The sequence below is a fragment of the Athene cunicularia genome, assembly GCF_003259725.1.
Source record: "Athene cunicularia isolate RWA chromosome 17 unlocalized genomic scaffold, athCun1 chr17_part1, whole genome shotgun sequence".
In the NCBI taxonomy this organism is placed as follows: Eukaryota; Metazoa; Chordata; class Aves; order Strigiformes; family Strigidae; genus Athene; species Athene cunicularia.
Window position 1 is genome coordinate 8,822,544 of NW_020799122.1, and position 26,166 is coordinate 8,848,709.

General features: G+C 46.8%; 1 protein-coding gene across 1 annotated transcript in view; it reads right to left on the minus strand.

Annotated features, from left to right (window-relative positions):
* Nucleotides 1–30: 30 nt before the first annotated feature.
* The window catches only part of PAPPA (pappalysin 1), a 181,902-nt gene continuing 155,766 nt past the window's right edge, over nt 31–26,166 (minus strand). Inside the window, exons 20-22 of the mRNA XM_026860379.1 lie at nt 21,478–21,549; nt 17,553–17,651; nt 31–6,552 (exon numbers count right to left, since the gene is read on the minus strand). Of these exons, the coding sequence (XP_026716180.1) occupies nt 6,445–6,552; nt 17,553–17,651; nt 21,478–21,549 (279 nt within the window). The 3' untranslated portion in view covers nt 31–6,444. The remainder of the gene's footprint in view (nt 6,553–17,552; nt 17,652–21,477; nt 21,550–26,166) is intronic.

Genomic DNA, 26,166 nt, shown 5'->3' on the forward strand with positions numbered 1-26,166 from the left:
AAGCGAAGGAGACATGGCAAGAGCAAGCGGTCCAGTTCAGAACTCTTTAATACAAGCTTATATTGTTTGTGTTTCTGATTCTCTGTTCTCCCAACATCTGGGGACATTAACCCTCATATGTGTGTGAGCATGTGTATGAAGATATATACAAAATCACACAGTTAAATATTTAAGCATACAAGGTATTATATATTTATATAATATAGAACTTTAGGGTATAGGAATCAACAATGGCAAAATATTTCTGATGAATCTGACATAACTTTTTTTGAGTGAAACATGACCTGTTTTTGAAAGACCAGAGGAAGTTGTTGCTTATTAAAAGAAAGAGAAAAACCTGTATAAAGACATTCTGTGAAAATGATTTAAAAAACATCATGAACCAAAAAAAGGACAACTGTTAAAAACTGTATTGAAAAAAAAATAAATTAGATGAACAATTGTGTAAATATAAATTAAAAAAGATGACAATCTTAATAAATAAGCTTTACTATTTACATCTTTATATATTGCTTGGAGACTTAAATTAGATCCGTTAAAAACAAACGAACGCAAAATAAAACCCAAAATCGGAGCAGCAAACGTACAGGCGTGAGGTACAGAATTAAGGGTTGAACTGTATTTTGCTTGTTTCTTTTTTTTTTTTTTTTTTCTTTTCTCTTTTATACAGTAGACCAGTAGAATTCTTGTGAAAATAGATCCTCAGCACTTCATTGGAGTATTGGTTGACGTGGCTTCCAAAAGGTGCCAAGAAAGATTCCATAATAATAATAATAATAACCGTAATAATCATAATAATTATAACAATAATAAAAAGATACAATATGATACATAAATATGGAAGAGCAGTTGGTAATATGAATACGTTTTTCTCTAGACGAGATCACAGTTTTATTTGTAAATATTACACTGATATATATATATATAATATTACACATATAATATTATATATATATCATATATATATTTATATATATATTTATATATATAGTATGGCTCAATCCTGCTCCCAGTGAAGTCAACAACAACAACAACAAAAACCCCCGTTGACTTGATGGGAGCAAAATTCAGCCTATCATCTGCAGACAGGTAAGTAATTACAGAGGCCGTACAATGCAAACTCCGCAATGGTTCCAATTCCCTCTTTAATTGCTGGTGAAATGTTTCGTTAAAGCCCTGGTTCTTTGCACTCAGAAGATGGAAACTGGTGGCTGAATTGTGGCCTCACCAAATGAAGGAAAAACCAAAAGACCAAACCAAACCAGAATGGGAACCAAAGACAACTTGGACTCATTAGCTCCGCATCTCAACCTAACAGGACTAACACCACCAACAAGTAGCACCAAGACTCCTCATACAACTCCTGAAGCCAATCTAAGCTGTTGTTTCTGGCCTCAGAGGAAGCGTTTATTATTATTCTTAATGAATCTTGGATGTGTAGATCAGGCAAAAGGGGAAAATTCAGTTTGCCAAACTAAGACAGAAACAAAATGTTAAAACCCCACTTTGCTCCCGCTAAAATGACCAGGGTTTTGAACACTGGTTCCCTGGGTGGCAGGAACAGCCCAACACCAAACCCCTACTGGCCAAATTGACCATAGCTCCAAGGAAAAATATCTTGGGCCACCTGGACCTGCTCCTGCTGATGTTTTGGCCATGCTCCCACTGAACTCAGTGGTCAGGTCCTCCAGTGGAAAGGGGACTGTCCCCAGGGCTCCAGTGCATACAACACACGAGGTCAGCTGGAGGCATAGACGCTTCCGCGTCCCCGGCGGGGAGATGGCTTTCCACAGAGGATGGGATGACATGGAAAAATGCAAAGCAAGTCAGCTCAGTTGCACCACTGAGGCCAAGATGGGGCCCACAACCATGAAGACATCACAGGAGTATCTAAGCCGGGCATATGGTCCTCTCCCAGTGATACAAACATGCTTATTAACATTCACTGGGGCATCCAGGGATCAGGCAGGGGAGGGCAAGACGCTGCCGAAAGGCTGGGCATTTCCATGGCATCTAAAAAAGTTCAAAGGCCAAATCGCCAGCTCTGAAACCCCTTTGAGCATCCCAGCCTCGGCTGACTTGATCCCATCCCCACCTGTCTTCTAGCTTGGCCTCAAATGGAAACAATGGGCTGGAGTGCAGGAAGGGGACCGTCAGCACCCCCGTTCCCGCTCATGGGAATCACCTGTCTGCTCACGTAGCAGCTTTCTCCTTCCCTATCTCACTCCCAGTCTCTCGCAGCTCTTCGGGATTCGGACTGTGCAGTGCTTCTGAGTGCAGTAATTAGAGCACAGTGAAATACTGGTTAAATGCGTATGTACAGTTGGATAATGTAAAAATAAGCACAAATACACACTTAAAAAAATAATCTGGAAAAAAAAAAAAGAATAAACTCCGCCCCCCTCCCCCCACATACAACAATATACCGGGGAAAAAAATACCTTAGCCTTAGTTCCTGGAGTTATCACAAAGCACAAGGAAAACAAATCCAGACAATGTTATAAAACCTCACGGTACTTCTAGGGAAATCTACACTTAAGTATCTAGCTCTCTACTCAGCTGGCAGAATCAGTGTTTTCCTTTCAAACACACAAAAATAGGCTTTGCTCTTCTTGGATTTGGATTATGCGGGTTTTCTTTTCTCTTTTTTTTTGTGTTTTTTTCTTTTTTCTGTTTTCTTCCTCTCTGTAAAGCCTCACTTGTTAATTTTTTCCCCACTTGAATCAGTTGCAGCAAGAAACTTGTTGGCTATTGGGTTTTCTTTTTTTCTCTCTCTTTTTTTCTTTTTTTTTTCTTTTTTTTTTTTTTTTTCTTAAACACAGGTAAAACCTAGAACAAACCGACAGTTACAACCAAGTGAAACCGAAACCGGAAGGGAGGTAGCTGGAACCTGACTCCCAGAGTCCTCTGATGCCATCCTCCTTTCTCAGCCTGGGGGAGGGGACGGCAGAAGATGCAAGAAAAGCAGCAGGACACCAGCTCAGCCCATTTGCGAGAGGTTGGGGAGGGAGAGGGGTAGCAGCTGATAAGAGTTTCCCACCCCACCGTGCACCATTCACTGCTTTCTGCTCCAGCTTTCCCTCCTGCTGGCCATGGACACCACCCACAGCCAGGAGGCTGGCTGGTGGCCCCAGGTAGGGTGCAGCCTTGGCTAGCTATCTGTGACAGAGAAGATCTTGGCACTAATGTGACCTGGACTTCATGAGCAGCTAAATTACAATAGCATGAGCACCCTCTCCTGTTGCCCCAAGCTTCTTGTTTGGTGTTGTCCTACACCACTTTCTTGGTGGGTGGAGGTGGTGGGTAATGTCCCCCTCACCTTCCGCCCAGTGGCCATCACGGCCATGGAGGGCCTTTCCTAGGGACTCCACTGGGCACTCAAGGCCCTCACAGCGGTAGATGTTGCAAGACCATCCAGCTGGCCTTGCCCCAGGGTGGGAGCACAGGGGACAAGAGCTGAGCAGGTGTCCATGCCCCATGGCTCCCCTCTCTGCATCCCCCCAGGTACACGGTACGGCACCTGAAAAGCAGAGGGCAAAGCTTTGCCCCAATGCAATCTTTTCCCAATGGAAAAAACCCCATGCCATTGGATTTAACATGACTCAGAACAGATCTCCTTCTGCTCCTGGTTCTGTCAGCCCTGTTGGAGGACATGGACAGTGCCAACATGGCAGTTGGAAAAAAAATCAAATAGCAGCATTGAAAGCCTGCCCGTGGGAAAGGGAGTTGGGTCACGCCTGGTCTGCAGGAGTGAAGCTGAGGTGTGAGGCTGTGCTGGCAAGAGGCGACTGTCTCCTTTGAGCTGAGAAGGGCTCCAGATCGGCAAGCAGAGGCTGGCCCTGGCTGGGCAAAGTTGCTCAGCAGGCCCTGAGCTTCTGCGAGCCCACAGCAGCAAGTGGCAATAATGCTTATACAGATCTGTCTCTCCTGGACAATGTCCTAGGTGGGAAAAACAAGGAAAATCTCCTCCATGCTGAGCTGCGTAACTGAGAAAGGGATTTTGAAAACTCAGCTGCCATCAGGATGCAGCAGGACCTGACATGACGCTCCTTGCTATGGCGAAACCCAGGTGGGGTGGAGGGGGGACATCATGCCAAGATGCCTCAGGCATCGAGGACATGATGCACTGGCAGCCTGAAAGGCTTTTGAGGTTGTGAGCAATTCTGCTGGGCTGGATGGCACATGAACAAACTGCCAACACAAAAGGGGAGGACAAAGGGACCAGAAGGAAGCAACATTTTCACAGATATTTACTTTCACTGGCAATTAGACGGCAAGGGGCAGAAGTGGAAGGTTTGCCCAGGCCGTTTTCACCACTGCTCTCTACACTGCAGGACGTTCAGCCTAACTCCACAGAAGGAGCCCTGATCCCACCGCACCTCCCCTTCCTCTCCACCCCTGCACAGTGGGGGCAGAGCCATCTGCACAGCCCCCGTGGCCAGCTCTTCTTCAAGAATAACTAGGAGCTTCACAACAGAGAGCTCCTCACCTTCTTATGACAATCACCCCTCCAGGCCTCTACATTTTAGTTCTTGACATTTATCTCTGGTTTAATGTGACAAAAACAACCCCAACAGTGGGTGACAAGAGCCTGGCTCCTTGCACCTACAACTCTGTAAGTTTTCCATTTCTAGTTCTCCTACCCATTTTTACATCCATCTTCATGAGCTAAATGACCCCCTCCCTTACCCTTCTGCCTTGCTAGCGTGCCTAAATGTTCAATCAAGCAGGAGTAGGGAAAAAAAAAATCTCTCCAACTTGTCTTTACCCGGTAGATTTTACAAGTCAAGAGAATCCCAAGGAACAGACTTAACACTTGGAAGGACGCTCTGTCAGATGTGCGTTCTTCCTAGCAGGAGCCTGAAGCAGCAGGAGACAAGCCCAAGCCACACTGGAACGATCTCTGGGATTCCCATGGGATGGGTTGTAGCAGCAGCGGCAGCACTAGATGCACTGGGCATCTCAGTGACTCAACATAAGGAACCCTAAATGAAATGAATCCTCAAGGGTCTGGCACAACATGTTCCCCTCTGGGCTGAAACAGGAGGATGGAGCTATATGATAGGGAAGTGTGAGGTCTGCTGCAGCTAATGCCCTTCCTTCTGGAAGTTTACAAGCAGCTAAGCTCCTGGTCTATCAGAACTCTCTGACCCACTGGCCTGGCAGCTTAATACTGACAAATATGGCCAAAATTCTAATACTGTCTCCTGTGGTGCTTTCCCCACAGCATGTGCCTCCTCCTCCTCTTCTCCTCTCCTGAGAAAACAGGAGCATGAAGCGGTTGTTGGATACAGACCACAGTAAGAGGGGGGTGGAGGAGGTCTAGAGAACCACTTGGCTGGGTGGAGACCAGAAAGCAGATTCCTTTGGCTGGCTGGTGTCCTGTTTTCTTGCCCCAATGCTGAGGAAGAGACCAGAGGGTTTGAAAGGCAGGTTGTAGGTAAGCTTTAAGGCAGACTGTTTGGTTGCATGGGGTTGTTTTTCACCCTGTCCTGACACAGTAAGGAAACTAGTTGTATGGGACATAGCAGCAGGAGTAGCAGCAGCAGACATGCTCAAATGACAAGTGCGGGCGCGAGTTACCCTCTCTGCTCCTCAGAAGCAATCATCCACATTCCTCGATGCCAGTCCTTAGACTCCCCACTCCTTGACTCCACCACGGGACCACCTGCCCATCTCCACACAGAAACGTCCCAGCAGCCCTGCAGCTTGCAGGCAGGCTACTACGGGACTTTTTGTTGGCTTTTTGAGGGCAGGGGGAGAAGGAGGAGCTATACAGAAAGGCCACTGCAGTCTGCTGAGCTCCCTGGCTGGAAGTAGCATTCCTGTGAGGAGCAGATGCATCCCATGTCTCGAGCTGGCTGGGCATCTGGCAAGTCACCTGCCAAGAGGCACAGCCCTGTGGAGATCCCACCCCAACATCAGTGCCCCGAGCATGCGATACCTTGGCATTCAGCATCAGAAAAGGCTCAGCTTGGAGTCCTCCAAGAGCACAGCCTCTTCCACGAATGGTCTGAGTTGTGAGTGCTGGGGAGGGGAAAGTGTTTTTGCGTTGATCATAATCTCTCACTCTTTCTCTCTTTCTCTACTTATTTCTATAAATATGTGTACATAAATAGCTTGTTTCTCGCCTTGAATCTAGATATGAACTGTTCAAATTAGGTGGGCATAACATGCTGTTTTGATACATGAAAGTCTTCTCGACTTGACTCTTGGTTGTTTGTTTCTTGTCATCACTATTTAAGATATAGTTAATACATAAACCCCTACTTTGAGTTCTCCTTGGACAAAAATTAAAGGCAGACTGGTTGAATTCTAAGGGTCCCTGGTGCAGAAATGCCATCCAGTTGAGCAGCTAAATGTTAAAAACGATACCAAAAGGGATGTGGGGTCTCTCCTAGCCTGCCTTGAGCAGTGTGGTCCTCCATTCCACGTTGCTTGGCATTACCCAAGACTGAAGCCACGCAAATCTTTCTGATTGTGCTCTTGGGCGTTGGGGTCCCGGCAAGCACACTCTCCTTGTAGGTCACAGGACATAGGGAAAGGAGTAACCTGGGGAAGAAAACCAGAGACACAAAGATATGAAGGAGGGAACACACTCTGAAGAACAAACAAGACCTCTGAGTGATATCTTCAGAGATCAGCTGCAGTCTTCAGCTATGTTATGTTTTACAGAGATTTATTTTAGTTCTGAGATGGTGGTGTACTGACTCCTCAGGTGAGAGCTACCTGTCCATAAGAAAGGCTGTGAAAAGTATAGAAAAGAACCTGTTCAACTCATGCAGTCAGCAGATACTCCCTTAACAGTTCACCTCAGGCACATGAACGTAGATGGCTGGGGAGACATGTACTTCTCAGGCAAATCTGGGGCTTTTGGGGTACTCACCACAATGCTTGGATCACATCACACTGTCAGCTTCTTCTGAAAAGCTATCCTTACCCCAAAGGTTACAAACACTAAATGACAGCAAAGTTACAAACCCCTCATCTCACAGGACCAGTTCAAATGCTCACCAAACACTACTGGGTCCAGCAGGTCCCAACTCCAGCCTCCCCACAGCACTCCTACCCACCTCCAGCTTGGGGTTTTGGTGAACTCTTCTCCTGGGCCATAATCTCCCCCCTGTAGGGTATCGCTTTGCAGTTGGGCCCAATGGCTTGGGTGCTGCTGCTGTGCCTAAGTCCATTTGTGCATTTAACTATAAATGTTCTTGCTTTCAATTCCTCAGGAACTGAACCAAACACTACCTAGCAGATCAGTGAAGCTGCAGTCCAGCAGAGACTTCTCTAAATATCTGTTGTGTTTAAGGTCAAGAGATGCAGCTAACGGGCACTGAGGAGCAGCAAAAGAATGCAACTGAGACTGCTGCATGCATGAGCTGTCATCTGTCCATGATCTCTCTGGAGAAGCGTGGGAAGGAGCTGAAACAATTGCCTGCAGTGCCTGGCTAGCGAAAGTTGATTTTGGCCTATTGCATCATAGTATTTACATAAAGAAAAGGGGGTGGCACTGGAACAGTGTCTTGCTTGCCCTGAAGTGAATTCCCAAGAATTTCTCCCATCTGCACAGTCTGAGCAAATGACCTCATTCCCCTCCTTTACACTCCTTCCAAGACAGTGCCACAACCTGTTCAAACGTTCCCGGCGAGGGCTGCACGCGTGCGCTCTGTCTGCTTCCCTTGGCTTTGCTGCCACATGTTTGCTCTCTCTTTCATAAACACTTTTCTCCAGGCTATGAAGCCTGGGTCTGCCTGTTCCTTATGTATCATCAACAGCACATCTAGGAATGTGGACCAAGCACTACGCGGGAACACGTAGCTGTCATTTCCACCTAGGCCTTCCATACGTGTCCCTGCATGTCCACCTCTAGCATGCCTTTTTCCTGACGCACACAGGAGAAGGGATGGAGGGGTGTGGAGCTCTATTTCACAAGTGGGGAGCCTAAGGCAGGGACATGCTGACAGAGACATTAAATAGCCAATGCTCATCACCAAATCGGGGTTTAGAGATCCTCCTCCCCTTGCTTTTGACTTCATTCCCAGAAGACCTGACCCTCCAGGTAGAATAGGGTGATGACTCTTCATCTAGACATGGCCTTCGTGACTTACTAAACAACCAACCAGTGAATACTCTGAATCTACAGTTCTGCAAATGTGGAGGTTGTAAAGAGAAGGGATTGTCCAAAAAGTTAAAAGCAAATTAATTCAAAATAATTGGAAACTAAAGAAATTTATAAACTGGAGAAAACAATAGGAGCTCAAGGGTCACTTGATCCAACAGCAGCCAGCCAGAGCAGGACTGTCTCATATCACAGTGTTATGAGTATTCTTAGATAGGAAAACAGAGAAGTCTGCGAACAATGGGGTTTGGGGAGGAGGCTGAGGGAGAATTGTTTAATGACTGAATTAAAATACTGGAAAGGGAAAAAAAAGATGCATAAAAAAATTTACTTTTTTTGTTCAGTGTAGAAGGAAACATTTTGGTTTAGATTATCTCCCACAGTTCAAGTCTGACCTTTCCCTCCAAGACATACAAATAAAAAAAGTATTTCAGAGCAAAAGTTATGTCTTGAAGTAAAAACTTATTTCACTTAGAAAATGCTCAAACAAAACATTTAAGTATGTCTGGAGTTTTCCCCTATTTTTATTTTTTATCCTGAATCATTCAGTTCAATCTGGATTTGGCAATGATTTTGACTTTAAAAATCCTCCCTGTTGTACAACAAAGCTACTGGTTGGAGGCGAGACCTGGGAACCCGATTCTTTCATTTGTCTTGATCAAGCTTTTTCCTCTCCCTGGCGTGGATTCACTGTGTGTGTCTGTAACAGTCTAACAAAGGCGGTGAAGTGGCCCCTGCATTCAAAGGACAGACAGGCTCACAGAGGAGTGGATACACCTTTTGCATTGAACACAAGACAACCACACACCCCGCTCGGGCATTTCAGTAGTGACTGAAATTAGCTGTGACATCCTACTGCACTTTGTCTCTGCTGCTGGCCATGCGTAAGTGGGACAGTGAAACGTGTTGCAGGCCCAGAGGTCCCAGAAATATCCTATTTCACCTGTGGGAGCATCAGAGCCAAGAGTGAAAGCCCTGCACAGCTGTGTCTCCAAACTACCTGCTCACGTTCCCCCTAACCTACTCTCTGGGTTGTGCCTTCCAATAGTGGCCTTCGAAACCCAGACTGGCATGAGTTCAGTGTTGCCCTCTCCTCCCATTTCTACTTGTGAATCTCTCGTTTTTCCCTTTGCTGTCTTACAGGTCACTGTAAGCATGTGCTCAGCACTGGAGCAACCTGAACAAAAGGTGCACACAAGAGACCAGTTCATTACTACACTGCAGCCAATTTCTGGTGATATGGAGCCACTAGAGAAGAATGTCTTGCCATGGGTTGTCCTGTAGAAACCTTCTGCTCTCCTAATGGTCATGGACAGAGAGCAGAAGCTTTCTATCTGGGGCAGAGCTGTGGCCCCAAGAGCAGTTTCACGGCTCAGCAGCAGTTCACAGCAGTGGGGAGCCTGAGCATAAGAGTGTAATACTGATCAGATTAGCCTTATTCACTTTATGTCCCTTACAGATTTTTTTTAATGCAATTTGGTTTTTACAGTGCTATTGTCCAGATAGATGAATTGTTTTGACTTATGGCAGTGAGCTCCAGAGATCAGTTTTCTATTCTGTGAAAAGGCAGAGATTTCTATGGGTAATGAGCACATCCACAGTCATATTAGACAAGACAAAATTCTCCAAACACTGAGCAGTAATACAGGACACTTTAAAATTAAACATCTACAACAAATGGACATTTGAGTTCCCCAAGGACCTGATTTCCACAGGTATTTAGGGAATATAACCCACACATGGCATCTACTAGGAATCTGACAAATACCCAACTCAGAGAAACCATAAAACCCCTTAGAAGAAGGACTGTCTATTGCCTTGGGCTCATACGGTGATAGCCCTCTGGAGTACAAAGCCATGAATAAAGCTGCTGGATGTGCTAGAAATAATAAATGCTGAACCTTTTTCTGAATGATAGCCCATTTAGGTGTGGAGCCCAGATATACATACTGCAAGATTAACTGCTTCTTTTCTTTTTAAATAGGTCTGTGAAAGCCCAAGTCATTAACAGAATATATGACCTATACTGAAATTTCCAGATATCCCCATTGTAAAAGCAGTATTAAGGAATTGGCTCCTCTTTCTTCCACCCGCCAAGTCCTGCATTTCATCTACATCTATCTCCCCCTGTAGAAAACCTGGGTAACATCTAGGAGGGCAGAGAGAAAAAGCTAAAAATGAAGCTTAGGGCCTGACTTGGTCATTTGATGAAGTAGTGCAGGATATTGTCTCCTCAGACTAACTAAAATAGGTTGAAAAAGGCACAACTGAAGAACACAGCTCCACATACCTTCACGCACCCTCTACACACACACACACACACATATTTCCTGGAGATGATCCAGAACAGAGCCATGGCGTGAACCAACAGCACTCAAGGGAACGTGGATCTTACCTGAACCACACTGGGCTGCAAACCTATATATCTTCAAGAGAAAACAGACATCACCTAAATCACGCCCATCACCACAAGAGCGTCCATTGCATGACACACGCTGCTCTGAACCTAAAGGAGCAGTTGCAGCAGGTGTGGGTTTATGGGCTAGGCCAGAGGCTAGCACAGATGTTCGGGGTGCAGTGCACAGGAGATCTGAGACACCCCCACCTTGACCAACCCACTCGATGCTAGGAACCCATACTTCCACTCTTCACAAAGGTACAGGAGCCCTAAGCATTCTCTCCTACACTAGGCAATGAGACCTTGGACAAAACCCAAGCTCCCTCTTAGAAACAGGGTCACATTTGTCCTTGATGGTCCTGACTATGGGAACAAAGACAATGATACGACAGACCAGTGCAGAACTAGGATCCAGGTCATGAAATGAGTGAGAGCCACAAATACTCGCTACACGGCACCTATCTGAAGAGGCTGGTGACATTCCAAGACAGATCCCTGCTGAGAAAGGCCAGTCTGTAGGGAACTGGTGGGCATGTTGACAGGAGAAATCCCAGACAGGTACAGGGAGGGATGGGAAAGGGTTCTGTAAAGGGTCAGAGCTCATCCCTCACACAGGCTCGTATCAGGCTGCCCCAGCTGTACCTCCCGTCCAGCACACTTGGGGCTGGTTCACAGCAGCACCGGGCAGGCAAAATCAGGCCTGGAGAAGGGCCTGGGTTGCAGGCGAGGAGGGGGAAGCATGGGAGGAGGGCTGCAAAGTGTTGGGAAACAGCCTGTTGTTAGATTTCAGCCCTGAAGTGTTTGCGAAATCTCCCAGACAAGCCTAACTGGAAATATGAAGGTCCCGCTGCAGACAGAGCCGCTGCGGGCGAGCGTGGCATGTCGAGATAAGCGTGGCAGGTCGTGCTGAGTGTCACAGCCCCGCGCCTCCCGAGACGCTGCGGCTCAAACGCTGGGGAGCATTTTGTTCCCTGACAAGGCCCTTGTGGGACAAAAATGCATCTTGTAAGGGTCTTCTCAGTGGTTTTCAGCATTTAGGTCACCAGGGCTGTTTTGAGATAACAGAATAAGAGTGAGCCCCCTTTAAACTGTGGGGGCTGGTATGCAGGTTCACACCTAGGGCACTGCTCCACAGGGCCTGGGAAAGGCGAAGATGAAGCTCACAGGAAACCTCCTCTCCAGGCAGTATATACAGTTTTAAAAACTTGAATTTTTATTAACTGCCCTGCCATAAACCAGGCTTCCCCCCATTGAAACCAGCAAACGTGGTGTCACAAGACGTAGCTCGGCTGAACCCAACAGATGCTCATCTCTCTCCATTGGGTACGGATCCGGAGCAGCCCCAGCAGAAGGTGGCAGCAGGATGGCCCAAAGCCAGCAGGGATCCCCGGGAAAGCCCTGCCCCCATGGTTCCCCGCATCCCCGCCTGCCTGCTGAGCCGAGCGAGGGAGCCCCTTTGCCAAACCACACGGAGCTCAGTTGCTCAGCAATCAGCTGCACTTCCTACCCTCGTGCTACTGATTGTGCAAACATGAATGTAATTAGTCTAAATAATCACCAAAGATTTAATAGGAGCCAGACCACCCAGAGGCCAAATAGCTGGCAGTGGAGCAGGGAAGGTTTGTTCGCTCGCTTTTGTAACACTTGCTAATGAAGTGAGGTCGGATAGCAAAGCAAACACCCTCTGCTAGCACGTCCCCTGGGAACGCTGTATGTTGTGGGAAGCCCCACGTCCCTTGAAGCCAAGAACGTTCTCTCAGGATAGGCAACATGTGCTACTACCATCACTGCTTTTAATTTATCGCCGCCTGGAAAGCCTCCCTGAGTGATTATGAAACCAAGCTCTGAGCCCCAAAATAAGCTCCCATCCCAACCAACCATGACTGAAAATGCTCCTCACATGGCAAGCAGCTAGGCACTGAGGCTGCGACCAAGAGCTCATGGCTAAGCGAGCTCACCCACACGCCCGGGTGAACCAGCGGGCTTGGAGCGCGCGGCAGCGCTCAGCCGCTTCCAGAGGCTCGAAGCGACACTCCGCACTGTAGCCTTCCTTCCGCCATGCTCCCCCACCAGTCATTGCATCTTGCCCGCTAATTATAGAGCTGACGAACACACCCAGCTGGGGACATTCGAGTTGTTGGGAGCAGCATTGCGGCAGGAACATCAGTTTTTCTGGACGAGCAGAATTTCCTCAGCCAGGGTGGTCACTTAGGCTGCTGATTGCGCGAACTGCCACCAACCCGTGTTCTGCCAACAGAGCAAGACCTGAGATTCCCCAAGACAGGTCTGTGTTGCAGTTAGAGACCTGGGAGAAAGCGCTTATTTCTCTAAAATACCAAGAAGTGGTTATTTCTGTTGTCTTAGGGGTAGGAGTGCAGCAGACCCCTGTTTCTGGGAAGACAGGGACAGTCTTTGGAAATCCCTGCTGGAGCCAGCAGCAGCCCCTCAGTTCAAAGCTCCTTTCTTTAGGCCTTGAATTCTCAGCCATAAAGTCTCTGAAGAGGTTTTGATAACTTGCCTATCTTTTAGATAAGCAAAGCTTTGGATGAATCCCACACAGTCCTCTATCTACTGCAAGTCCTCATTTGTTTTCCGCTGAGGCACTTGCTGGTTTTCCTCTCCAAGGTGTTGGACAGAAATGTCAAGAGGCTGAAGGGGCGGGATGATTTTCTTTTTCTTTTCTAAGTGCTATGGGGCAAAGTGGTTGAGGGAAAACCTGAGTGATAACTGAGTGAGACAGGTTTTTCTCATGGGAGCTGTAGGTTTACCCCTTATGCGACGAAAAGGAAAGGCAGAGAGGAAAGACAGATTGAAGTTCACCCTTTCAAATGGTTTAAGTTGGGGAAATTTTAAACCAGCAAATTTTGTGTATTTAAATCTGCAGGGACTGGACTGCAGGATCTTCAGCTAAGCAAATCTGCAATCTGAGTACATAAGCAGAGCCTAAAGAGAGACATTTCTGATTTCTGCGAGCTCTTTCTAGACAGCCTTGTCCAGGGAAAACTTCTAAAAAGGAAGGGGAAAAGAAAAGAAGTGGAGGAGAACAGTGACTGGAGAGAAATTTCCTGAAACAAGTCAGAAGGAAATAGCCATAGTGTCTCTCCCTGCGATGCCACACATCCCAGGAGGTCCTCACAGGTGACCATCAGCCCAGAGACAGCCAGTTATGCCCAGGTTATTTATTTTTCTCACTTTAGCAGTGTCACGTATTTAATGTTTTAAAAAATAGTATCTCCTTTTATCTGTGGCAGGATACAAAGCAAGAAGCAGCTTCCTAGAGCAGCCAGGCAGAAGGGAGCTGGCAACCTGTGCTGGGTCAGGAGGGTAGGAAGATTAAAAGGAGATGGGATTTTGCTTTGTCCTTCACGGAAGACTTTATCCCCTCCAGATACACAACAGAAGCTTGGAGGCTGGCTGACAATGGCCTTCCTGTCTCTCAAAGCTGCTCCTGGGTCATGCACAGGGCAAGCTGTGCACAGTGCAGCCCCGTCCTCTGCCCCAACCGCAAACCCTGCCGCCGGCCCCTGCTCCCCTCCCAGCCCACCCACCCGGGGCAGCACCGTCAGGACACATGGCCCTGCTTCCCGGGGTGGCACTCGCCCCTGCGCCAGCCCTGCCTTCCCACCGCTGCACGGGGATGCTGATCAATTAGCGCACAACAAATAATTAAGCTGATGAATGTCTCTTTTTCCCGCTTGCTGACTAGAGTTGCCTCGAATTTATGCCCAGAATATGACTGAATTTATTCATTGCCATTTGTAGCATTGAAAAGAGGTCTTTAATGATTTCTTTTAAGCTCTCTAGCCTGATTGTGAATAGTGCAGGGCAAATAATACTCATTATTTCCTATCTAAGCAGCAGCACTGATTAGTCGGCAGTTGGTCAGATAAGTCACACTGCTCTGTTCCCCCCTCGCTGCAGAAAAGCACAAGGTCATTTGCTGCTAATGCTCAAATGCAAAGGGAAAACATGGCCTAAGCGAACACTGCATGGAAGTCTCTTGTACATTTTCAGGGCAACAAAACAGGAGCACGCAATATCTCACATTAAGTAAGAGAGCTCAGAATTGAAGTGAATAAAGGTTGAATAATTTTGCTTTCACGCAGCCTGATTCACAGCACTGTGTGCAGCTGAAAGTGCGTTTGGGAGGGTAGTGGGGTTGCAGTGAAACTTATGTCTTGACAGTTTGCGGACATTAAAGATCTGAAGCCAGCTCTTACTTGCCTGTTAACTCCTGAATCTTCACATGATGCAATGTTAATCTTCAGCCCTTTCCTAAAATAATGTGTGGAGTTGCTATGTTCTGTTAAATGTGAACCATGTGTCACCTCAGCAATGGCTGCAACGGTGAAAAGATGATAAATCTAAAGCTTGTAAAATGTCCTGTGACATTCTGGGAGAAAAACAGGTGTTGCATAAATGTTAGACATTTATGGATAAACTTGCAGGGGCCTTAAAAGACTGACACATCTGCCACATAGTATGTAACCCTGAAAGAAAAGGAGCAAAGCAGCCTCTTTCATGTGTCTTGCTCTTTCTACAACCGTATGAAAATACATCCTCATCTGGTATTGGAATTAACAGAGCTGGACTCACCCCTCCCTATGTCTCCTCCAGGTTTTTGGCTTTTACACCCAATGTGTATTTTAAAACTGTGCCTTTTTAAGTAGGTGGCAAACTGTGCTGGAAGGATTTGGTATGCGGAGTATTTTTATTCAGCTCCCTTTTCTCTCACCTTTCATTGTTTTTCCCTTTGGAATATCTCCTGTAACGCTCCACTCATAAACCTCTTCAAAGGCAGGGCTGTATTTGAACAGCCTTGCCTGAAATCTGGTCTCAGTCAAAGGCCTCAGACGGGAAAATAACTCGCAGAGCTGAGACTCACGGCCCCACGGCTGCTGCCGCAGGTGTCGGCGGCTGCTTTGCAGGCAGAGAGGTGCTGCCTGCCACCTCTTCGGCTTTGACACCGCAGGCCCGCCGGCTGGCTTATTATTCCCCCCTTTACCCTATAAATGTAATAAACTGGGACTTAGCATCTTGTTTTTGGCATGGAAGGTCCAAGGAGAAGGTGGTTTTCTCACTCCTCCCGAGTGCCTTGTTCAGTTCCTGGGATGTTGTTGGTGTTTTGGGAGAGAGAAGACTTTGGAAGCTGAGTGTGAGCCAGGGAAGCGATGGGCTCTGTGGTTAAGCCCTCAAACCGTGTGATCTCTAGGATGGGTGTTTCTAAAATATAAACTAGGGCAAGTCTAGTTCTCCCAGTCACAAAGATATAGTTCCCAGTGAAGTCGGTGGAAGCAGACTTATCTCCAAAAAGCTATAAAACCTCCCCCTCCATGGGGGAAATGCATCAGATGTGTGACCAGCTGCCTGTCTCCGAACCACCTACCCTTTGCATTGGGCAGGTTTAGCAGAGAAACCAGTAACTGACTGGGCTACAAAGTGCTTTCCCCCGCTTGGGTGGTCACTTCATTTCTAGGTGGCAGTGAAGCAGCAGATATTTTGAGCGTGATTCGCCTGGCTGGTAAGTGCTCACAAATCTGTGCAGACCCCACTCTGTCTCAACTCCCTGCCCATCAATAAATTCTGCTCCCAAACATTAATCCTATCCCTCTCCCCCTCAATTCGGCACTCACATCCCTTGTGTTTCAGTCCTGTCCCCACCCCAGCAATACATTGTGCCCTTAGCTCCCATCTTGATGGGGCTGGTTTGGGTCGGTCCCCTCCCAGCCACCTCACTTCCATTCCTCTGGCACCTCCTGGGATTTTTCATCCCCCGCTCTGAAGCCTGGAGGCAGGGAGATAAAGTTTCTCAGGCAGGCTGTTGTAGGAGGAGAAGATCTATGCCATGCTGAGCTACTGGGCACTTCCAGCTCTGTCCTCCCAGCTGGTGGCCCTGTGAGGCCAGCGAGCAAGCTGTGCTTGCCCTTGGGCTGCTCCTCCCAATCAGATGGAAAATCAGCCAGAGATAGGAATCTCTTCTTGGAGATGACACTGAAGACTGAAGATGACACAGACAGCCGCTGCCTGTCACCCTGCTTGTCTCTGCAGTGGTCGTTTCAGCAGGGAGCCCCGTATGGGCTCTCCATGCCCTACTTCACCCTTGGAGGCATGAGAAGATCACCTGCCCATGCTTCCCTCCCAGCACATGGCTCGCAGGGCCACTTACAAAAGGAAACAGCAATACAGGGAAAATTTTTTCCCAAAAAACACCTTTAGGAAAACTACCTCTTTCCCCACCTCTTCCTCAATTGAGAAGTTAACTCCTTCCACTTGCCAAGACGTGTCCACCTCCCTTCCCCAGTGTTCCCAGATGAGCCAGAGACAGCCCACAGTGCTGTACTCATCAGAGATCTTTGGCTGAACCAACAACAAGAAGCCTCCAGCCAAAGCTGTCTTGGAAAGGACTGTTCCCTGCAGAGAAGTCTTTTGTCCCTCAGCTGCAGTAGCAAGGACCTTCCCCCTCAGATGGGTGAAATGGATGATGTCATACGCTGAGCCCAAGCTCCCTTGAGCTTTGTTATTTATTAATATATATCAGATACTTAACACAGATGGATTTTCATTCTGATCTACACTCACATTTTGAAGACAAGATAAAAATCTCACACAGCCAAGGCTAAAATTTTCTTTTCTTTTTTTGGGAAACATGCTCAAAATTTGTCCTGGTTAGAAACAAATGAAATGTTGTACTGCTTCAAACACAAACAGTGGGCAGAAATGGGTGTTAAAGAAGCATAAAAGTAGGGGGATGTGTGGAAACAATGAGAATGAATGAACGCGTCTGACTACCTTATTTAAGAACCTGCCTTGCACAGGTATAAGGCAGGTTATGATGAGAAATGCACATGCAAATCAAGAGAGAATTTCAAAATGAACCAGTGCCTGTGGCGAGCTGGTGCCTGGACTGAAGGTCCTTCTGAGACCTTGGAGCAGCTCTTGTAGCAATACAGCTATTCTAGCAAAAATAAATTTTTTCCAGGTGCAAAGCAGCACTCACCAAGGAATTCCCAGTGAAAAGATGAAGGGGCATCCTACCTTTTTGGTCTTGACTGTTGAGGCACAGCAGTCCCCACCATCATAGTTGCAGAAGGCTCGGTTGTTGATGGAATCACAGTAGTTGTCCCCCATGAAAGGCTGAAAAAAGGAAAAGCAGAAAAAGGCTGACAGCGTGAACATGGATAAAATCTGAAACAGTATGTCAGAAGGAAAACATGAAGACTTGAAGGAGCCATACAGTTTGTAACATTATCAACTGCCCTGAAAAGCAAGAGATAATTATTCCCCTCTCCCTTCAAAGCAGACAGAAAAAAAAAAGGACATTAGATGGAAGGGAAATGAGCCCTTGTTGGCTCTTCACATCCCACATAAGATGATGCTTCAGGAATATTAATTGGACTAGGCCCAGAGACAGCATCAAGGCATCTAAAATTGTGGCACCTTTTGATAATTTTAAGCTAACCTTTCAAAACTATGTGGGATAAGAACAAGGTTATGTATAGCAGCAAAAGTGCCTTACTTTTAATAGCTGTACTTTTCACCACAGTTCTCCTAACTATGCAACAAGTGTCAGAAATGAGGGCACAAAACCTATCACAAAGAGAAATGGAAGTGGTCTGAGCTCAGCACAGGGACCATGTGCTCTTGTTCTCCGACCAGCAGTGACTGTGTGCGACCTTGGCCATGACACGTAATCTTCCTCCGCTCCACAGCTCAGAGCTAGGATAATGGCAATTATTCAGAGGGACGCTGTGAAGAGCTATTAAGTAAAATTCATAAATCACCTTGAAAAAGAAAATGTGGTCACTAGTCTGTGCAATGTGCTCACTAGTCTCTGTGCTGCACAGGACCTGAATAATAATCACGATTCTGAAGAAAATGTTGAAGTCTGATTTTTCATTGCACATTGGAGCCCTCTTGGTCAGTAAGTACAGAAGTCTTCCTTGGAAGTCAAAACTGCCTGGTGCTAAAAAAGGCCTGTGCCAGGTATGAGAATCACAGGCAGCAATGAAAGCTCAGAAAAATGGATGCTTGAAGAGAGCACGACCATTTCTCTGTAACACTACTTACATGCACAGGCTTATGGGGCCATTCCCCTTTTATCTGCTCTTTGGAAAATTCATTTATTCTGCACTGAGAAAAACACACCAGGGACTTCCCTACAAGAAGGCATCATTGCAGAGCAGGTGGGGAGGCTTGTGGAGGTTTCCTGGGAGGATTTTGCATCAATTTCAGTACCAGATTCTCCCTGATGATAGGTACCTGAAGAACCAGCCCTGAGAGCTCGTCGTGCTCTCCCCAGACAGAGCCATGGCCATGCTCATCTGTACTAAAATGGACCTTGTGGAGTCATCCAGACTTTTTTGCAAATTTTAATATTTCTGTCAGGTTATAGGAAATCCAGGTAATGATGGCAATATTGGGCCACAGCAGGACTACCAGGAGGTGACTGGCTCATTGCATGTCACTTGTTGAGCTGCATGCAAATACTGCGAATGCTGACAAGGAAATCGGAGTTACAGGGTGAGGCTCCTATGCCTGTAAACTGGCTTAACTCCATTGACTTCCACAGAGATTGGCTTATTTATACAAGCGAAGACTTTGACTTGCAAATGCCCTTCCAATTTAATTAATATGCTAACAGTTAAAAAGGAATGATTTATAAGTAGATGGAGAGATATTTTTATGCCAAACTGGTCATATTCAAAAACGTGCACTTTGTGCAAACTCCCAGGAAGTTTTGTAGGCTTCTCCATGTTTCCCTTGTATTGCCTGCTTGTCAAGAAAGGCTTGGCTTTAATTTTCCATGCCTATGCCTGTATCCACCTATGAACACTGGAAAATCAGTAAAAGAAACTTGTGGAAGAATTTGCCTTTTGCTCACACTGGCACAGAGTATGTAAGTCAGTCCTTTGGAGGAGAAGAACGGGACAAATAGCATCTATTCTCATTTGGTACCAAAATCCTCATTTTGGAGGCCTGGCTGTGGAGGGTGAGGTCTTTATAGGTCTTCATTCATATCTTACTGCTCCTATATTTTTGGAAGACTACACAGGTAGTCCAGAGGGACTAGTTTTCTACTGAAACACATCAGTTAGCTGCCGAGAAGTACGGGGCTGACTCATAAACCTCTATTCCTGCCACTAGGGAGCGACAAAAAATCACATTGCAGCAGCAGTCTGGGTTACCACTGCGATCGCCAAGAGTAAAATAATGCCCTGCTTACAGCCTTCTGTTCAGGGAACCCTCCCTAACGCTAAGGATTAATACATTAGGGATTGTTATCCGCTTAATGGCCCAGTATTATTGACCTGCTGGCTTTTTAGTCCCTGTTTCCATAGTCATGAAAAAAGGCTTGGTGAAGATGGCATTTCTTCTGAAATCTTAATGCCAGAGAACGAGCTCTGGCCCATCTGTGGATCCTGGAAGCAACACGGTCTAAAACCGATGCTGGAGGCCATTATCAGTCGTCTGGGCAAAGCCTTCCAAGATGATAGATTGCGATGCAGTGACACTGCTGAATGAATGATGAAAAGAAGAAAGTTCCTATTGATGCAGAGGGGTCTGGCAATTAACAGTGATGGAAGGGAAGAAAATGCTGAGAAAAAGCATGTCAGTAATAATGGCTTCTGGTAAATTATTACATCATTGCAAAGTTTGCCTCAGTAACAACTGTCCTTAAACAGCAGGAGAATGGATACCCGATGGCGCATCAGCACCTGAATGGCATTTCTTAATGGTCGCTGGATGTTATTTTAGCTGTCTTTGGAGAATAGGGGCGCCCAGCCAGCCTGCATGAATGCAATGCGTGAGATGGCTTATGACATTCAAAGCACTGACAGCAGAATGCTTTTCATTTAGGGAACAACTAGACAGAAACTATTACATTGTTGGAGAGTTATTACCCTCTTGGGCCCAGCATTTGTATGCGAAGGAAACCTGTCTTTCACTTCAAGACAAATCACATCGCACAGCAGTGTGGTGTAGAGTTTCGTGTCAGATTTAGGGATTCTGTGCCACGTTCTGCCACTCCGGGCAAATAACTTCAATGCGCTTTGAAAATCGGGTTACTGGGTGCTAAGAGGCCAGTGCTGCAGAGAGTCAGGAGGTGTGGGGTCAAGTCACAGGTCTTCCACTGCCCATCCATGTAAGCACAGCAGCGATCTATCTATCCCTCTGCCTGGGAGCTACTCCATTTCTCAAATGGGCACAAAGCTTCCCAGCCTTACAGAGGTACCACAAGGATTGACTTCTTGATGGAGACTGTATGCGTGCCATGACCCACAGAGAGGTGCTCCAGCCCTCTTTAAACACTGGTAGCATCTTAAGACTTCTCAGACTTTTCAAATACTGTTACTGGCAGAAACACATAATTCAAAGTACTTGCTTTATTCAAATAACACACGAGACCGTAAAATGTATCACATCTGAAGTGTAACTGTATTTTTCTGATTTTTTCTTCTCGTTCAGATGGAGGTGCACAGGGGAGGGATGTGTCATTTGCTTACTGTCAAGCTGTGCTGTCCACTCAGTGGTATCATTTCAGCCTCTGGCTCTCCTAAAGTTTATTTGCACACACCTATGCCCAAAGCCTTGCCGGCCTTGGAAAGAAGTGGCCTCCTAATAAGATATCAGAATCAAGGAAAAAAACTGAAGGTTTTTTGCAACTTCTCAGAAATTGCCAGATCCTGGGAAATTCTGACAGTCTACCAGTGTTGGTTGAGCTAATTGATCATTTATCTCCTGTGAGAGTCACCCACCACTGGCTCTAGGAAAACCACCGATTTCACCACTAAGTGTCAGAACCACGCAGGAGATCACAGTCTCTTTGATAGGATATTCAGGGCAAAAGCCTCTTTGCCCCCTTGAAAAGCAGCATTTACAGTCCACGTGACTGCAGCAATTATTACCATAACGTTTAAAAGAGCAAGCACAGACCACCTGAGCTAATGTGAAAGCTCACCTCGCAGCCTTTGACACAATGAATGAGGGAAGGGTGAGGGTACCACTTGAGTCCCGCCGTGCAGACAACGCTCTGGAGGGCAGAAGAAAAAAAAAACCACAACAGGTTAAGACAAAGAAATCAGTGTACAGAAAGTCAGTGTGCTGGCTCCTATGGCTCTCCTGTACTTAACCAATGAAGTTCAGTTCCTAACACCTCTTGTGTTCTCAGGACCTGGCTGTCCTCCAGGTATTTACAAGAAGTGTTGGACTTGACACTTGGAATAACAGAACATTTGAGATTAAAATAATATTTAAGGTTCTCCTAAAATGTCATGTCCAATATTTCACTCATGGTGGGGGAACGTGGCAGGGAAAGGCAAAGCCACAGGTCCACTGTCCTGCTCTTGGGTAGGGGGGACACAGTTCAGGAATTCATTTAGGGATTTCTTTGGAGCTGTGAAGCATTGCTCTCTTTCACTACCCATCGTACCTGTGCTTCTTGAAGATGGAAACAGCTAAAGGTGGACTATCAGATGCATTTTCACACCAACTTAAATAAAAGCACCTCCCACTACACACCTTCAGAATAACCCCTAGATAGGATAGCATTATCCACTACATTTTACAAGCTTTCTAATACTTCCTGTACCGACCCTGTTTAGGGATTTTCCACAAGAAAAAAGTTGGAGTGCCTAGTTTTGGGCAAAAATTATATCTAGCCTACTCAATGATGACACACCCAGGGCAGCCATTGTTTGCCTGTAGACTCAGAAACTTAGATTTTAAGAGTGGATGAAAAGTTTGGCTGGTGTGAGGAGATGGCTGTTCAATACCATGGAGGTCTAGGAGACGGGACTGCCACTGCCATCCATTCACCAGGACATCAGGAACAATGTTCATTTGGGGTTATTGTCCATTGATAATGGACACTGCAATTCCAGTGGGGCAAGACGAACACATAGGCGCTCACCCAAAGACAGGGGTCAGGGTTGGATGGAGGCCTGGGGAAGGAAGGGATTAACATTTGGGAAGACCTGATGCACAAGCCATCCCTTCCCCTGTTTATTTGAGGGCTAATTTAATCCATCTGCAGGGGAACCTCAGCATGTTTTTACAGTTTCTGTCATTTGAGGCTTACCTGGCGTGTGCTAGAAAAAGGACTTTTATACTATCTGACTTGGGCTGTTTATCTTTCCGATGCTCTCGGATTTTCCACTATTAGTCAAGCCCGGCTTGCCCCACCTGCCTCGCAACAGGGCCCGTCTGTGTGAGTGAAGAAGTGGCCGGGCGAGGGGGGAGGATGTTGTTTATCCCCTGGGAGGGAGGCTGCAAGGTGCTGGGGCCCTGCGGTGTCAGACATTCCCCCATAGCACTCTTGACAGACAGCTGGAGATTTCCAGGCTGTTGCCTGCCACAAATGGTGAGATTTTTTTATTTTTTTTTTTCCCTCTTCTGTTTATTGCACTTCAGAGACAGAAGAAAGGAAACTTTTCTAGGTTTCAAAATAAACAAGGCCAGTCAACAGACTGGGAGGGGGGAGAGTACAGGAAACAGTTCAAGAGCATTTGAACCCAAGAATTAAACCAAGGTAGAAAAACTCAGGCATTTGCCTCCTGTATTCAAGGCCAGCCAGACAATAAGTAGAAGTACACTTCCAAAGAGCATCTCGTATTCCTCTGGTAAGAAGCATCAAACCTCTCAATATGTGTGAATGTGTGTGAGCATGTGGAGCTAACAAAAGAAACCGAATAGCCCTGAAACAGGCTCTTAAGAAAGGAGGTTTCCAAGTGAGAGCAGCCCCTTGCAGCAGATGCACTGACTACTCTCCCAGTCCTCTCAGTATTAAAAACCCAGCACCCTCCTTTAGAGGAATGGATGGAAGGTGAAGTCTCTGCTAGGACAGTGCTCTCCTTGGAGCTCTCACTTAAGGTCATCTTCAAACCCAGGGGCTGCACAGCCTTGGGCTGGACATCCTCCAGGGAAAGGGAGCACAGCCCTGGGCCGCTCTCCATAATGTAGGAAAGCCGGCTGACCTTGTGCTAGACTGGGACATGCACACTGCTCTTGAGTGGTACCTGCCAGCGGCTTAGTCCTGGTTATTGCGTCCTCTCCTTGGATCATAATTTGCTAGCAGAGACCATTAGAGCTACTCTGGCTGAATTCAATCCTGCAAACATTCATGGAGCTGGAAGCAGAGTATGCCCAGAGAAGGGCCCTTGGCCATGGTCCTGGCTCCTCTTGCTGTTTTTCCAAACCCTGAATTCCCACCGCCCCAGCCTGTTTATAAACTCAGGCTGCTGCTGTGGTGTGTGCAGTGCAATGGGATGGGACAGAAGGTGTGGGGAGAGACTGGGTTGGGAAATTGAGAAATTGGGGATGATTTGGGTTGGGCATCGTTCCTGCCTCTTGCAGTACAAACGGGCACACAGATGCCATAGGGTTTTGCATGGGGCAACTGAGATAAACAAATGTATAAAAAGCAAGCAAGGAAGGGTATAGGCAGCACTACTGCAGGATGTGACCAGGATCTGGTGACATCAGTGTGCACAGAAAGGAAGGTGGACTCACAAGGCCAACAAAGGATGCAGTAGGAGGGGAGTGGAAGGACCACATCCCACATGTGCCAGCCGGTGCACAGGGGATAAAGCCCATCGGGCCGCTGTCTCAGTGAGCCCCGTCCCTTCCCTGTGCTGGTATGTCCTCCCAGTCGCTGCGGTGACATATGTTGCCCTCATGGCCCCAGCTCCCCTCGTACATTGGCTTCTGCAGCGCAGCTGCCCTCCGTGCAGGCCATGCTGTGCAGCTGGGTGTATTGACTTTGGTCCTGTCCCCATCCCAGAAACATCATCCAGCCACATCTGTGGTTTGGTGGCCGTGATTCCATCTGCTGCGAGGGGAGAGGAAGCTGGGATGCACTCCCACAGTAGGTAACAAAGAGCCAAGAAAGCAAATCAAGCTGTCTTTTTCTCCTTGTGAGGGAAGACCTAGTGCCTCCGGTCACAGCGCTTCCCTCCCATGGTGGGACTAACACAATGATGTCAACCATTTGCGGGCTGTGGGGGGGATTAGGTTTCCCCAAGAGAGGCCAGTGGAGAGCTCTCCTCCACCTTAGATGGGTCAAGTGTCCCCCAGGGCTAAAGCCCAGGGACTGGCATCTACTGGTCTCAGCTAACTCTCTTCTCAGGCACTAAATGAACATGACAATTAACCGTGGGCTTAATGTGGCGGTGGTGAGGGGATCGGCCGCTGCCGCCATGGGAGGGGAGACACGGTGCTTGCGGCTGTTTCCTCCTGTAGCTACAGAGGGGTGGGAATCCTGCCTTCCCAGGCGCTGAGCTGCAATAAGTCATTCCACCACTCCATGACTCAATTTCCCTGCCTGCAAAACGAGCCCAACACTCACAGAAAGGGGAGAGGGAAAGGAAGGAAGGAAGGAAGGAGGAAAACTGCAAAGCTTAAATGAATAAGAGAGTATTTAAGGCTAATTCCCATTAATGACTTCTGGACATCCAAAAGCCCAGGTCTTGCAATGCGTATGGGAAAACACATCACCAGCAGTCGGGCAGCATCCCAGGCGTGCAGAGGGGCCATGGCCCTGATGGTATGCAGGGTTGGGGCATGCCAACCCTTTCACAGCTGTCCCAGGCATGCACGTGCTTGCACAGTATTTGGCCTGTTCCTGCTCAGCACAAAGGCAAGGACCCAAATTCAGACAACCTAAGAAATTAGGTGTCTGCCTTGTTTCTCTGCAGTCAATGGGAAAGAGCTGTCAAGCTGTCTTGCTGAGATATTTCACTTTTTTCTCTCCACTGCCTGCATAGTCAGTCTTGGCAGCTCTATCTATAGGTGTCTGCAACAGCTCGCTGCCCCTTGCACATGCACGGCAAATGGGAAATTGTGGGAACAGCAATGGTTGCTCTGAACACAGCCCACTGCAGAACAACAGACACACAGCAGATTTCAGGTGATTGTTTTTTTCCTGCTGAAAATACTGATTTGGAAGACACTGCCAACTTACACTGACTTTGGCAAACTGTTTCAGACCCAACAAAGCAACTCAGCCTAAACTAATTGTGAAAAACACAGTAATATTTAGACATTTTTTGAAATGAAATATCTGTTGTTGTTGTTGTTCCTTTGAGAGGACATTTCATTTCTAAGTTTTTTTTCATTTTCATTAAACAAAAAGTTTAAAAATTCCTTGGAAATTAAATGTTATGTTCAAACCAACATGTTTTTCCTCCAATTTTTTGGTTCACCAACAATCACAACAACAAAGTCACTTTGATTAAGAGAAAACTTTTTTTTTTTTTTTAAATTTGACAGAACTTTGAGTGAACTGAAAATTCAAATGATTTACAGAGCTCTGCTCTAAACAACCTCCAGAGGAAGGATGGTTCCCTCTTCCCACTTTGCTTCCATAACAGCTGTTGCGTGAGCAGCTACACACAAATATTTTTTTTTTCTTGCCAGCTCTCCCTGTGTTTTATCTGTGCCTGTCCTCCCAAAGGTGAGCTCCACAGATCAGTCCTGCCTGTATCTGCTTCTTATACAGCACTCATTTGTACATTACTTGTGCCTGAAATTAAGTAACTAGAAGTGTTTCCTCTGCATCGCTTTAGTACTTTGAGATCCACAAAGACTTGCTGTGTAAATGCAACCAGGTGCTTGCTTTACTGGTGTGGCACAACAGCAAGCTCTCACTGAC